This window comes from Neltuma alba, unplaced genomic scaffold, assembly GCF_004799145.2.
Source record: "Neltuma alba isolate B1F8T4 unplaced genomic scaffold, ASM479914v2 tig00003277_pilon, whole genome shotgun sequence".
NCBI lineage: Eukaryota > Viridiplantae > Streptophyta > Magnoliopsida > Fabales > Fabaceae > Neltuma > Neltuma alba.
In genome coordinates this window covers 89,625-104,067 of record NW_021633218.1, presented here as the reverse complement: position 1 = coordinate 104,067, position 14,443 = coordinate 89,625, and the positions used below count along the sequence as shown (strand labels likewise).

At 30.9% G+C, this 14,443-nt stretch overlaps 1 protein-coding gene across 1 annotated transcript; it reads left to right on the top strand.

Moving 5' to 3' along the window:
* Positions 1 to 13,400: 13,400 nt before the first annotated feature.
* LOC114741115 (germin-like protein subfamily 1 member 13) lies at positions 13,401 to 14,443 on the top strand. Its single transcript, XM_028929372.1, has 2 exons — positions 13,401 to 13,535; positions 13,724 to 14,443. The coding sequence occupies exons 1-2, from the start codon at positions 13,412 to 13,414 to the stop codon at positions 14,272 to 14,274; spliced, it is 675 nt and encodes a 224-aa protein (XP_028785205.1). The 5' UTR covers positions 13,401 to 13,411; the 3' UTR covers positions 14,275 to 14,443.

The following is a 14,443-nucleotide window of genomic DNA, read 5'->3' as shown; positions in this document are numbered from 1 at the left end:
CCTTGCACCTTGTTCTCCTTCCAATTTCATTTGGCTTCCTGCCCAAGTCGTACTGCTCACCTCATAATACAGCGTAGTTATGCCTCTGTGAGCCCCACGTTGGACGTCTTATCTGTTATGTACTTGTTTTTACTTTCGGTTTTGCCAAACAAATACATCCCACTTAAAACAAAGGAAAAACAAGTAGTCAGTTAAATTGCTTTCTCTGTTCAAATATAACTCCACCCATTGCCCTGTAACGAGTATGTAAAATTGCTTCGCATATTCTCATTATATCACTTAAATTACGTTCTCTGGTTTACTATTTTCTTCTTTCACTTCTACACAAATTGGAATGTTTGATGCTACAAGATTTGATGGTTGTGACTTTGTGATTGTGATTTAGTTAATGCGTTAATGACTTGAACTTAACGTACAGGATTAAAATAGTACGCAATATATCAAATTTTTATTAAGGATTGAGTACTTGTTTAAAATGAACGCATCAATTAGATATCAATAGTATAGCATATATGAGCAATTATAGAAATCACTGTATAGACTAATTAAAGTACGTATTTCCTGCCGAAGAAGTTTGAAGTATTTTAAGCAAACATAGGAGATTATTTTTCAAATCATGAAATCCCATAATGATCTAGAAATCATTCGGTATGATCAGATGTTCTGAAATACAATCCATTGATTACATTGATATTTCAAATTATTTAGTTTCTTATATATTTACTCAATCTGAGTTAAAATATCATTCATAAGCTCGATCTATATATCATGACTCAATATTATATTCCAGTAAATTGAAATTTGAATTTTCTAAATTCTTCAATTTGTAAGCTGAAAGCATGATTTAAAACATAATAAGACACAGCTTATTGTTTGAATTACTAAAATAATTTAATGACATTTTAGAATACGAAAAAGGCAATAACTGTTGATTTACTTGTTATAGATTTGTTCATTTCTCCATGTTTACGCCAAAGTGCATACACGGTGATACGTAACATAGTGAATAAAAATAATATTGTTTCCGCAGAGACTTTTGTTTCTAAGACCTGAATATAAAAAATATTATAAATTGAATCTTATATTTAGCATCAGAAGTAGTATTTCTGTGAGATTTCTGTGAGATCATATCACAATTAAATAATTGTCAAATAAAATATATACCAATATATAATATAACATAAAATAACCATAAAATTTAAGTATTTTTGTAGTTGTGTTTTCTTGCTCTTTATTCTAAGTCCTATCTTACTATGTTTGGATTGTCATTACAAAAGCTAAAAGCACCTGGGAAAGGGTGTAACTGAGGTTGCTGGCTTGTTTGAGTAAAAATGATTGTTTGGATGTGTTGCTTTTGGAATTGACTTATAAGCAAAAGTTGCTTATTTTCGGACGCTCCTTGCTCTAGCTTTTCCACCATTTCAAAATGCAATTTACCGTTAAATGAACATTAATGGGTATTCAATTTCTCTCACCGATCATTTTCACCCAACCCTCTTCGAAGCCTCAGAACACTCGACCGAAACAGGGAGGCTCCTCTTGCTTTGCATTCAACCTTCTATCCGTCACTCTCGGCACGCTCTTGCCGTCTCCATCTGTGGGTCTCCGTCCATCGCTGTCGCCTGTGTCTCCATCCGTCGCTCTCTCCGGCGTCTCCATCTGTGGATCTCGGCGGCTATTCTCCCTCCATCACTGTCGCGATAGATTTGTGTCATCTTCCTTACCATCACCGGCGTGTGTGTGTGCAAAGAATCACGGCTATCTTCCTCCGCCGCTCATGGTACCGTGGTTGCCTTTCTTTTCTTTTCCCTGTTTGACTTCAGATCCTCTATTCTCCTTCTCGGTCCTGATCGTGGCTGAAGGTGGTGGGTTTTTTTTTTCCCCCCTTTCTCCTCTGGTTGTAGCTGCTGTTGTGTGTGCAAAGAATCATCTTCTGTGTTTTTTTTTTCCTTCTCAAACACTACTATTCAATATAGTATATGCCCTTTTCAGTCATTTTACAACTGAACTAACTTTTATATTCATCCAAACAACTTTTAACCTTTTCAACTGACTTTTTAAAAGCACCTATCTAAACATACCATAACTGACTTTCACTCTAACTTCAGTTAGAAAAGTCAGTTGGACTAGAAGTCAGTTTTGCCCAACACCAATCCAAACATACTTATCTTTGTCTTCAAAGTTCGCCTTAACAAGGTAGACTGGTCGGAAATAATTATGGTAATGTCGTATTATACGAGAATAAGAACGAAAAAATCCTTAAACATATATGATGATAATGTTATATTATATGAGAATCAAAGCGATAAAATCCTTAAACATACAGCTTATTGCTTGAGTGAAAATATTTTCATGATATTTCATAAATTACCAAATAAAACATTGTAATAGACCCCATGACATGTAATTGCCATGTCTCAAATAGTTCACGCAAATGCCCTTCAGTAAATCTTGATCTTTTGATATTTTTATCACCGACACATTTTTATAACAACTCGAAGTAACGTCAATTAGGAAATATTGATGGATATGAGCTTTCGATTAGGTCAATAATGTAAGATATTTTAAGTATATATTATATATTATATTATATTATATTATATTATATTATTTTATTTTATTTTATTTTTTGTTTTCATTAAAATATCTTGAGTGTGGTCTGTTAATCAGTTAAGCCCAGTTAGAGTTTTTTAGGCTCAGTCCTTTTTAGTCATTTCTTGATGGTGGGTTAAGTTTTTTACGGTGGACTGAATGAGTGAATAGAAAGAAAACCTAATTCACTACTTTTGAGGATTCCTTGAATGGTGGTGGCTTTTATCGCTATGCCCACCTTTCAGTTAGAAGAATCCTAACATTCTTTCTACTAACAAGTTTCTATCTTTTCAGCTGTTCTAATCCAGATTTAGATTATGAGTATTGTGCATTGCTTCTGTGAATTATCTAACATGACAAGATGTATTTATACAAGTCTTTCGCTGCTACTATCATAATTATAGAACTCTATATGATTATTTGGATAAATGTTTTGTTCATATGGTTTGTTCTAACATGTGGTATCAAAGCCTTGTGCCAAATCTCCCTCTGTCAGGTATTTTTATATAGGAGATCTATCTATTTTATTATTTAATAATATTTTGAGAAGCAGCTACAGTAACATCATGTCTGTGTTCTTCATTTGTTTCAATCGTAATACACACACATAAGTTTTCGGATTTTTGGAGAGTTTTATGTTGTCTAGGATGTTGTCGAGGCTGTGACAAGGAGAGGAATGTTTTATAGTACCTTTAGTACTTAATATAAGATTTTATTCGACTTTTATTTTGATCATAAACATAAAACCCCAATACACTTTGTCTCTCATATTTATTTATTTATTTTCTTAAGATAGTCTTTCTAATAATGATAGTTTTAGCCAATAAACTTGATTAGTAAGGATATTTTAGGAAAGACAATACTTATTTATTACAAATAACTAACTTAACTCATTTTTTAATCTACTCAGTCAACTAGTTCTTATACTTACGACTAGAAGTAATATCATTCTCTAATAACTGCCGATGTCTTTGCTGTGAAATTCCATATCCTCAAAGTCGATATTGTTTTGTTTTGTTTTTTTAAAACTTTTTTCCATGCTTTGATGGCTTAAAAACTTCTTGTTATTCTTGTTCTTGATTCCACGCGCACTGAAAAGGGGTACTGAAACGCGGCACGAATTTGCTGGCTGCGGCGGCTTTGCAATTTGGTTTCTTGGCGGGTCAGGGGTCGGGTAGCTTAACCCGACTCCATCAGGATGACGACCCAAAATGCACCAACACGGTGCTGTTTTGCTCAGAATGACACACATCGTTTCATAATTCCTGGAGCTGGGCTAAAAGCAAATTGGAGTGTCATTTAGGCCTGCTACAGTAATTTTGTTCTGTTGATTGTAGCGTTATGGGCCTAAGGTTTTGGGCTCTACATTTATTTTAGGGAGAATCCCAATTAAATCCAGCCAAAATATCTAAATTCAGATTTAGGCCTACACTTTTAGCAAATTCCTAATTAGGCCATGAGATCTAATTAGGGATTTTTGAATGTTGTTAAATTACCAAAATGCCCCTCTTCAATTAAAAAGAAAACTTGATTAATATACTTCTCCCAAGTAATTCCTCATCTCTTATGATTTTTTTTAGACCAAAAAACATATAAGTAATTTTACAATGTTTGAAATTTGTATATATAACTTATACTATTAAAAATATTTTAATAAAACATGTTAAATTACAAATATAAGTAAAATTATAAATATTTTTTATTTTCAGTTCTTGTAATTTACGTTAGTTTTATTTATTTAAACAATGTTGGATCGAATTGAAAACGTAAATAATTATGATTTAATATTAAATTTTTATTATAATTAAAATATTTTAAAATTTTAAAATAAATACTTACAGCCTGAAAAGAAAAAAATATTAAAAATATTTATTTAAAGATTACATATATTATAATTTGAAATGTTTTATGAAAATATTTTGAAGATTTTAGTTATATTACAAAATTTCAAACACTAAAAAAATATTTATATTTTTTTGTCTAAATATTAATAATAAGAGATGATGAACCACTTTAGAGGGATAAAATAATCAATTTTCATTTTTAACTAAAGAGGGGCATTATAGTTACTTAACAATATTCAGCAATTCCTAATTAGGTTTTATGTCCTAATAAAGAATTTGTTAAAATTGTAGACTTCAATTTAATTTTAAGTATTTCAGCAGGATTTAATTAGGATTTTCCCTTTATTTTATTTCATGTGCTTTCATTTTTTATTTGCACATTGGGCCTGAAGATTTGGGCTTCTGCAAAATAGATTTCTCTTACGTTCTGCTTTGTTTTCAGCAAATTGGGCTCTCTGTTTTGGGTTTCCAGCTCGGGCATTTCAACTGTGCTGTGCAAGAAAAGTGTTTATTTTCTGGTTTTATTTTAATTTTCCAGATTGGGTTTCATTAAATCTGGGCAATTTTTGGTTTACTTTTAGAAAATGTTTTGGGCCATAGAAATTATTTCAATATCTGGAAATGGGCACCTGGGCATTTGGTTCTCTGGGCTTTTCAATTTTTCTTAGAATGGCCATTTCAGTTTTTGGACTTTTTGTATAAACATAGGGGCGTTGGTATTTCCAGCGAGCTTAGATTGTGATTGGGGCCTTCAATCTGATGTTTTCAATTCATAAATCCCTTTTGTCACCATTTTGGGTCTCTGTTTGTTTCTCTTGACTTTAGGAAAACTCTTTCCCATGTTTGATCATTGGAGCAATGGCGGCGCTATTGGGGCTCATTTTGGTCTAAAAGAACATTGTTCATTTCTGGAATTTGGGTTTTAGCTCCATTGGTGGTTTTGCTCTATGGGCCAAGTTTATCTTATTTTCAGAAACATTTTTGGGCTGAATAAAGTAGCATTTAAATTGTCTTCTGTTTATTTAGCCTCTTGGTTTATGTGTAATTCATTTTATGTGCCAATTTAATTGTTAAATTAAGGGGAAATGAATTTTCAGCTATTTTGACATTCTGAAAAATTTATAAAATTTAATTTTAGGTGGTTTATTTAATTGTCTAAATAGTTGGAATATCGGTTTTAGGCAGTTATATATTTGTTTGATTTTTGCACAAAATTTTTTTTTGTATTTGAACTGAAACATGCCGAGTTTGATTTATTAAACAACTTTTGGTGCATAAAATAGTGAAAAAAATTTTAATTTTATTTATTTAGTCACTTATGTTGATTAAATTAATTGGTTGAATTCTTCATTATGTTGTGCATATATGAAATTTAAATGCACATAATTGATAATTGTTATTAGCATGTAGAGTTAAGAAGTAGCCACAATATCCTCTGCTATAGTGCATGCATAAATAATCACATATTGATTTTAAAATATCAATTATAATCAAGGAGTAATCATAATTTGATCACATAGATGATTTAGTTGATCCAATTAATTAGTTGAAACTCTCATTGATATTGTGTACATATATGGAATTTAATTGTACATATATGATGTTAGTGATTAGCATACATATTTTGTTTAAAGAGTAGCCACAACATCCTTATACACCATGTTATATGTATAGACAATCACATGTGAATTTAAAATATCAATTTTTGCTTAAATGTACAATTAATATACACATTGATTTGATATTTTGTGATACGCATGTAGAGTTGAGGAGTTACTATAGCATCCTTACGTATACATGCATTCTAAATTATCTTAATAGACAAATTATCACATAAAGATTTAAAGATATCACATGTAATTAATTATGTGATTGTATTTAATCTTTGCTTACAAGTAGATAATTATAATTACATATTTAATTAGGATGGAATAGAAATGGCTTTATGATTCCTAAGTAGCTCATAGGTATTAGAAAATCTAAATGCATTCTAGTTTCACTAATTAGAGGAGATAAATTTATGCTATGCTGAAGTTTTTGCCCACAGGTAGACTTTAGTGATATCTAATAAAAAAAAAAAAAGACTTTAGTGATATGAAATTTATGTCTGTACGATTTACATTAGTAAATGTATGCTTAAAAATGATAGTTGATTGCCTCAAAAAGTGTTGGTGTACTCATGATTTAAATTTAAATTTTATTTTGCAGTGTTATTGTTATCTCTAGTTGTATTATTTTTATCTCGTTACTTGTTGACATTGATGAAATTTTATTATGGACAATTATTGAGCCTAGAAGAATATAAATGTAACTTCTTCAATCAAATAGAACTTGATATTAAAAAGGTTCTAGTACCTATTGATACTAGCATAATGAGATAGAGTTATGAGATCTACTCAATACAATTATCTCAATTAGGAGCTAGTTATGGGCATATAACAAATGAAACAAAGCCAAGAATTCTCATGGATCGAAGGACAAATTTGAGAAATTCTCATAAAAAGTCATTGCATTGTATGATGGCTATAAAGTGATTTTCTATAAAATGTATTGACACAAGAGATCTCCATTATTGCTGGTAAAAGAGATTCTCAATTTATTATCTTATTAGCATGAGCTGTTATACCTTTTCATAAATACATGCAAGATTAAGTATTTATTGAGAATATATATATATATATTAAATATTTGGCTCAAATTGGGAAAAGAATGAGATTCTAAATAAGGGTCATTAGGTCACCAACTTCAAGACCATGAAGTGATATACATATATAGGAATTACATGCTGATAAAGAAAGGTCTAACTGGAGATAATGATGGATAGATTCTTGTCATTGGTGCATTTAAAATCTCATTTTGTTTAAACTAATCATGAGAAGGATTTCTTCAAGTTATGTAGTGCACAATATTTTCAATGATCATCATCAGTAATGAGATTTAATGATCTCTTAACCTTATTCATTCTAACCTATGTATGGTTTACATTAAGAAATATGTAAACCATTGCACTACTGTAAGAGAGCTTGAAGGATTATGACTAGTAAGATATTACATGTACTATTATTTATTTCAAGTTTATGTTCTAGTAAATAGAATTATATATTTCCCTAATAGGTGTCCTCTCACAATGCCTGATCATTATTTGCCCTATAATTATGTAATCATCATTTGATGTGTATAAGGTAAAAGTGGTTAATATGATAAATAGATTAATGCAATGAGATCAACAGGGAAGATAGATGAAATGAAGTTATGTCTTGGTCCAAGTGGGATAGCATTTCTCTTCTACATATCCATGGAGTTTTGAAAATCCAAACATCTCAAAAATAGACAGAAAGGTAGGAATTTATCTAACAAACTGCACTACTGCGTATATATTAGGAGTCTATTGATAAGAAGGAGCAGGGGACAGCTTTTAACCCAATTCTTGCAATGTGTACATCATTGATGGACAATAATATAGTCTATATGTTCAGTTTCTTCATACAAGAAATTACTTGGTGATGTTGTTGAGAGAAGAAACATAGATTAATAGACATATTGAGCAATAAAGTTTACAATTTGAGTTTGCTCTTGGGGTACACACTCAAGCCAATTTTGTATATTTTAAATAAGATTCTAAAATAGTTTGTATATATTTAAATTCTTTAAAAATCTAAAGGGTTGAAAGCTCAACTTATTATATACACTTGTACAAAATTGTCTTATGAAGGAAAGAGTATAGAAGGAAAATATTTCTTGAGACTTGCATTGCATATTTTGATGAAAATGCATAAATGTCTCAGGCATTCAAGTGTTTTGTCTATCATATTTTGGTGTAGTATTTTGAAGAATGCCAAATTTATTATGATTGTCATGATTAGTGGGAGTGATCAAGCTAATTAAAAGTGATCACATTTAAAGAACAACCTCTAATTATAGTAGAACATTGGTTTTACATGGCACTCACCTTGTTGTTAAGGTGAATGTAAAACCATCGTGAAGTTCTTAGATTCACAATTGATTATGCTTGAAATTACGAATATCAAAATTAAGAATTTCATCAATTATACAAGGAGTATCTGAAAATAAATAAGGGATATCTCAAAATTAATGGATGATACTCTTTTTTTGTAGCTTTAATATCATCAATAGATTAAATTAAGATTAATAGTGATTGAAATTGGCAATTCACAATAACTACATGATGTGCATAAAAGTATTTAGTCAGAACATAAATATAAATATTGAGTATGACCTTAATTTTATATTTCAAGAAGTGGAATAAATTTCAAGTAAAGGCACTATTTTATGATAGATATGTGAGATCCTAAGGCAAACAATGATATTTGGATATTTGTGTAGTTGTTAGTGTGCAACATTGAGTAATACAAAAAAAATGTTGTTGACTGAAGTTTCTCTATAAAGAAAAGGAACTCATAATGAGATTTTATCTCCTATGTTATTGAATAGTACCTTTCATATTTTCATAATGTTAATGTTTATATTGAGTTGAAATATTATTAGAATTTTTCCATTTTGACATAAGGAGATATATATGAATTAATAAAGGAGGTCCAATAGCTTATACAAGGAGAATTTAGTCCATGAGCAAGTCTCATAATAGTAATAATAAATATATTATGATATAATCACATACATAATCAAGTTGAGAATATCATGGTCATGTTTGTATCACTTGATTAGTAGGAGTTGAATCATCTATAATTTGCATGTGGGTGATCTATATATTGCTCATGTTTAATGACTCAAGGTGTTAATAATGACAGGATGGTCATTGTTCAAAAGGTGTGATATAATTACTTAGGTGTGGTATTCTTTCAAAATATATAAATGGTTTATTCTTAAGGTATTTAAGATTATCATAAGTAACTTATAATTACTAGTATTTGAACATCCATGACTAGATGACATTTTTCATGTGTAACACACTTGATATGAGGATATCATCAAATTGTCCATATATCTCTAACGTGATCATTATCTAAAGGAGATGATAAGTATTCCTTCTAAGATAATTGCTAAGGTAAAGCCTTATTTGAATATGCACATAACAGGCAAAGCCATTGGAATGAATATTAGGAGGATTCTCAAGCAAATTAATGTTTGAATGATAACTGAAAATTTGCAAATGGTGAAGTATATTACTAAATGTACATTAAGTATCATGCCTTACATATATGAGAGTCAATTTTCTTGAATGATTGAAATTGTTCAATTTAGTTGGATGAGTTAGCAATAAATTGTTAACATTGTGATATACATTCATACTTGCTGAACAAGTTACACAATGAAGGAGTGCAAGATTGCTAAACAAGCACTGGTTGTTTACTTCTATCATGGAATGTCTCTTCTAATCATTCATAAAGGCAAGTTGTAAGATTATTGATTAATGAATTTTATCACAGGGATTTGAATTATTGAATTAATTTCAAATCCATTAAGGGTGTTTGTTATATGACCATGGATTCAATTAGTCATAAAACACATAAAGCATAGATCCTTTGAGTAAAGAGCATGTTATTAGAAAGGCCAAAGGATCAATATCTTATTAGAGATGGATCACATTTAGTGATCTAGATGAGGCATTATCAGGTGATGAAATTCAAATTGTGGTTTGTTGTCTCAAGTTTGGTAACTGAATTATGTGAGATTAACAAACATTCAAGTTGAAACCGAATAAACATTTAAGGTTTATTCAAAAAGTTATAACCCATTAAGTAAGGATTCTACTTGTAATACATGAAAGGTAACTTAAGGGGACTTACTGCGAATATTCTAGTAGTATTGTCCTAACTGACATATAATGTATATAGGCCAACTGAAAGAATATAAGATATTTTAATTATATTATATTATATTATATTATTATGTTATATTATATTTGTTTTAATTGAAATACCTGAGTATAGCCTGTTAGTCAGTTAGGCCTAGTCCAGGTAGGGTTCTGAACTTAGTCCTTTTTAGTCATTTCTTGACCTTGATAATCGGTTAAGTTTTTGACGGCGGACTAAGTGAGTGAATGGAGAGAAAACTTAATGCACTGCTTTTGAGGGTGCCTTGACTAGTGGTGGCTCTTATTACTTTCATCATTGTGCCCACCTTCTAGTTAGAAGAATACTAACATTCTTTCTACTAACAGCTTTCTATATTTTTGGTTGTTCTAATCCAAATCTAGATCATGAGTATTGTAGATTGCTTCTTCAAATTATCTAAGGTGGCAAGAGGTATTTATGTAAGTCTTTTACTGCTACTATAATAATTGTAGAATTCCATATGATTAGTTGGATAAATAGTTTGTTCATATTTTTTGTTCTAACAAATAATGTATAGAAACTTAATCCATTCCTTGGTCATCTTTTGTGAAAAAATGTTAAGTATATATACTAAACCTTCTTTTTGATAAAAACAGAAAACAAAACTTCTCAGGTGAATAAACTAAAGTTTCTTATGAATTTATGTGTGTGTATAGACATACATGTGAGCAAGATGGAAATTAGAGACTTGAAAAACTGACATAAAATTACGTTCAGTTGTGATTTACAATTAAAGTTGGCATTGCGATTGTAAATTTGAATTTTCAAAAGAAGGTATAGACGTCTTCTTGTAGGTTTTCAAACAAGAAATGAGAGAGAATTAAAAGCTGTGAACATAAGTAAGCACCTTAGCAATAGTAAGTATTATTATTTTGTGAAATAAACCATTGAGAAACGTCAGCGAAAGAAGAAAAGTTAAAATAATCATAGATTCAAAGCTATTCATAAAATAGTAGAAAGAAAGGGTCATGGGAACTTGCTCGTGTTTAATTTTGATATATAGCTGAGTGCGTGTACAGAGAGAGAGAGAGAGAGAGAGACGCCAGAAACCATCTGAGATGATAATTTTGAAGACTTTACCAAGTCTTAACTTGTTTCCTAGGGAATCAATATAAATTGTAAAGTACACACCATACAATCCTATTCTAACCCTTTATCGTGTCGAAGGGTGACCCACACACTTACCTCAAACGAGATGTAATGGTAAGAGACATTTGAACTCATTCCTTAATTGTTAAAATTTATGGGCAATTAAATTTTTTTATTTAGGACTTATGTGCAATTATTCCTTAAAATTTTGATCCGTCCTCCAACTAGGATCAGTACTTATGCCCAGTTTAGTATCATGGAAGAGCATTAGAAATTAAGGGAATTGAAGTAGAAATAAAAATAGAAGCGGAATGGAAGGTATTTTTTACAATATCTTTGGTATGACCATGGAAAGTTCTTACAATTTATTAGTCAGGAAGTTTTATATATAGTTTTAATTAATGATATAATTAATTTGGAAAAAATTAATGTTTTAGACAAAACATTTTATACATTACAAAATGGGCAGGAGATGCATATAATAGTAGCGGCAATGGTTGTTTGAAGAGTAGGAGGAAAGATGAATAAAAAAATTGTGCATAATGTCTTCAAGTGTTTGGTCTAACAGTTTCCTTTAAATTTAATACACCCCACCTATTTCAATTTTAGGGTGCAAATTGAGTTGATTATATAATTTTTTTAGGATATAATGAAGACTCAAGTATTATTTGCATTCACAAAACTCAAGTTGAGACAATAATGGATTTTACAAAGTGATAGTATAACTTGACTTTATCTCTAGTGCACTAAAAGACTAAGGCAATAAATTTGATATTGTATGTGAATAGAGTGATGATATTCATAAACAATGAAGTATGATGCTTTGAATTGGTGGTTGTTGAAGCAATATGCCTCTTCAACATTGAAAAGTCATAACTCATAACTAAGTTATTTAATGAACCAACATAACTTCAATAACCAATAGTTATTTAAAATATTTTTTTTCCATGAAGATCAAAAACATTCTTCTAGTAACGAGGGTTTCCTTAATTAAAATAACACAGCCTCTCATCAAAGCTGTAATCACCAAACCTCTGGGCTTCAGTCGTAGCTCATAACCTCCCATAGGTAATTTTTTGAAGAAGACATGACTTTGGAAATTTTTAGTGTTATAATAACTTCCTACATAAGGAAAATAAATACTATGATGCTTATCAAATCTCAACCGTTCAGATTTAATATTAACAGTCTAGATTTAATTGTTTATATTTTTGGTTTTTTAAAAATGATTTTTTTAATAGGTAGATAATCTAAAATAAATATAATCTTTTAGATGTACATTTTTTAAAAAAAAATTTTATTTAAAAATTATTAGTTGAAATTTTTAAATCTAGACTTTTAAAATTGCATTTGCATAGTATAGATTTCACCACAGCAATAAATATTATGGTGCTAGTCACTACTATGACTACCGAAATTGGTTCCCCCTCCATAACCTTTCGCATGAATTTCTTAACTTGTAAGGACATGATTTTCAAAAAACACATATCTTATTTTGAAAATATTCCGACATATAATAATTACCCGAATGAGTATAAATTATATATACAAACAAACAAAAGAGTGAGAGACAGGGACAGAGGTGTGAAGAAACAAACCATCTGAGATGATAATTTTTGCATCAGGGGAGGAAAAATATGGAAGACTTTACCAAGTCTCAATCGCTTCCTCCTGGGAAACAATCAATGATATATTATAACGCTCCACACAATCCTCCAAGGAATAGGACTGAAGATATTAAACAACGACGTTTCTAAGAAATGTAGGGCACATTGTTGTGCTTGTAACATTAGGCCCAGAGTTGTGATTAAGACCGATGAAGAAGTCCAAGTCAAATCTTAATTACATTGTTAATGAATGCTTAGCTTCCAGCAATGCACTAAAGATAATATTAATAATTGATAGAGTAATGTGGATATATATATTTCTTTTGATTAAGTCAATACTAATTAATAATGAATAGTAATTCGATTTACAGTGAAGGCTGCTTCCTTGAGCTATAAATAGATGGCAACCAGATGCATTTGGCCACAAGAAACACACAATTTGAAGAAAGGATTTGAGAGAAAGATGAAAGGTTCGGTAGGGATCTCTCTCATTGCCCTCTTGGCTTTGGCTTGCTCTGTTGCTTCTGCCTATGACCCCAGCCCTCTTCAAGATTTCTGTGTGGGTGTCAATGATACCAAACTTGGAGGTACGTACACACACTATAATACCATATATATTGTATATCTTTCTACATCTCTCGTCATTTTTCACTCAAGACTCAAACATGAGACGTCTGGTTAAGCTAGAATAACTCCCTTACAACCTGAGCTGCATGCTCATTGGTCTATATATCTGGTCATTCTGTTAATTAGTAATGAATTTGTTTTTGTGCAGTATTTGTGAATGGGAAATTCTGCAAAGATCCCAATTTGGTGAAAGCAGAAGACTTCTTCTTCCGCATAATGCCAGGGAACACAGACAACCCATTGGGCTCCCAAGTGACTCAGGTGTCTGTAAATGAGTTTCCAGGGCTCAACACTCTTGGAGTCTCCCTTGCTCGTATCGATTACGCGCCTTATGGTTTGAATCCTCCCCACACTCACCCTCGTGCCACTGAGGTGTTGACCGTTCTTGAAGGAACTCTCATGGTTGGATTTGTGGCTTCCAATCAAAATGACAATCGTTTATTTACCAAAGTACTCAACAAAGGAGAGGTGTTTATATTTCCCTTTGGTATGATTCACTTTCAACTCAACGTTGGCAAAGACGATGCTGTGGCACTTTCTAGTCTCAGTAGCCAAAATCCAGGAGTCATTACTATTGCTAAGGCTGTGTTTGGATCCGATCCTCTCATCTCTCCTGACGTTCTCACTAAAGCCTTCCAAGTTGACAAGAACATAATTGCCTATCTTCAAAAGCAACAATGGTATGACAATAACGTCTAAACAGCCTATCCACTATATATAACTTCCATAATTCTAGTTCGTATTCTGTAGCAAATAAATAAATACAAATGCTTGCAGCTTTATGTTGGGTCTTCTATTATACGACAGGCATGCATACATAATCTGTACTCTTTCCTCATGTAACTTCATTTATATATCTTGAAATAAA

Coding starts and splice junctions, on each gene's coding strand:
- LOC114741115 (XM_028929372.1), top strand. CDS start 13,412: ATGAAAGGTTCGGTAGGGATCTCTCTCATTGCCCTCTTGGCTTTGGCT. Junction 13,536..13,723: donor CAATGATACCAAACTTGGAG/GTACGTACACAC, acceptor GTTTTTGTGCAG/TATTTGTGAATGGGAAATTC.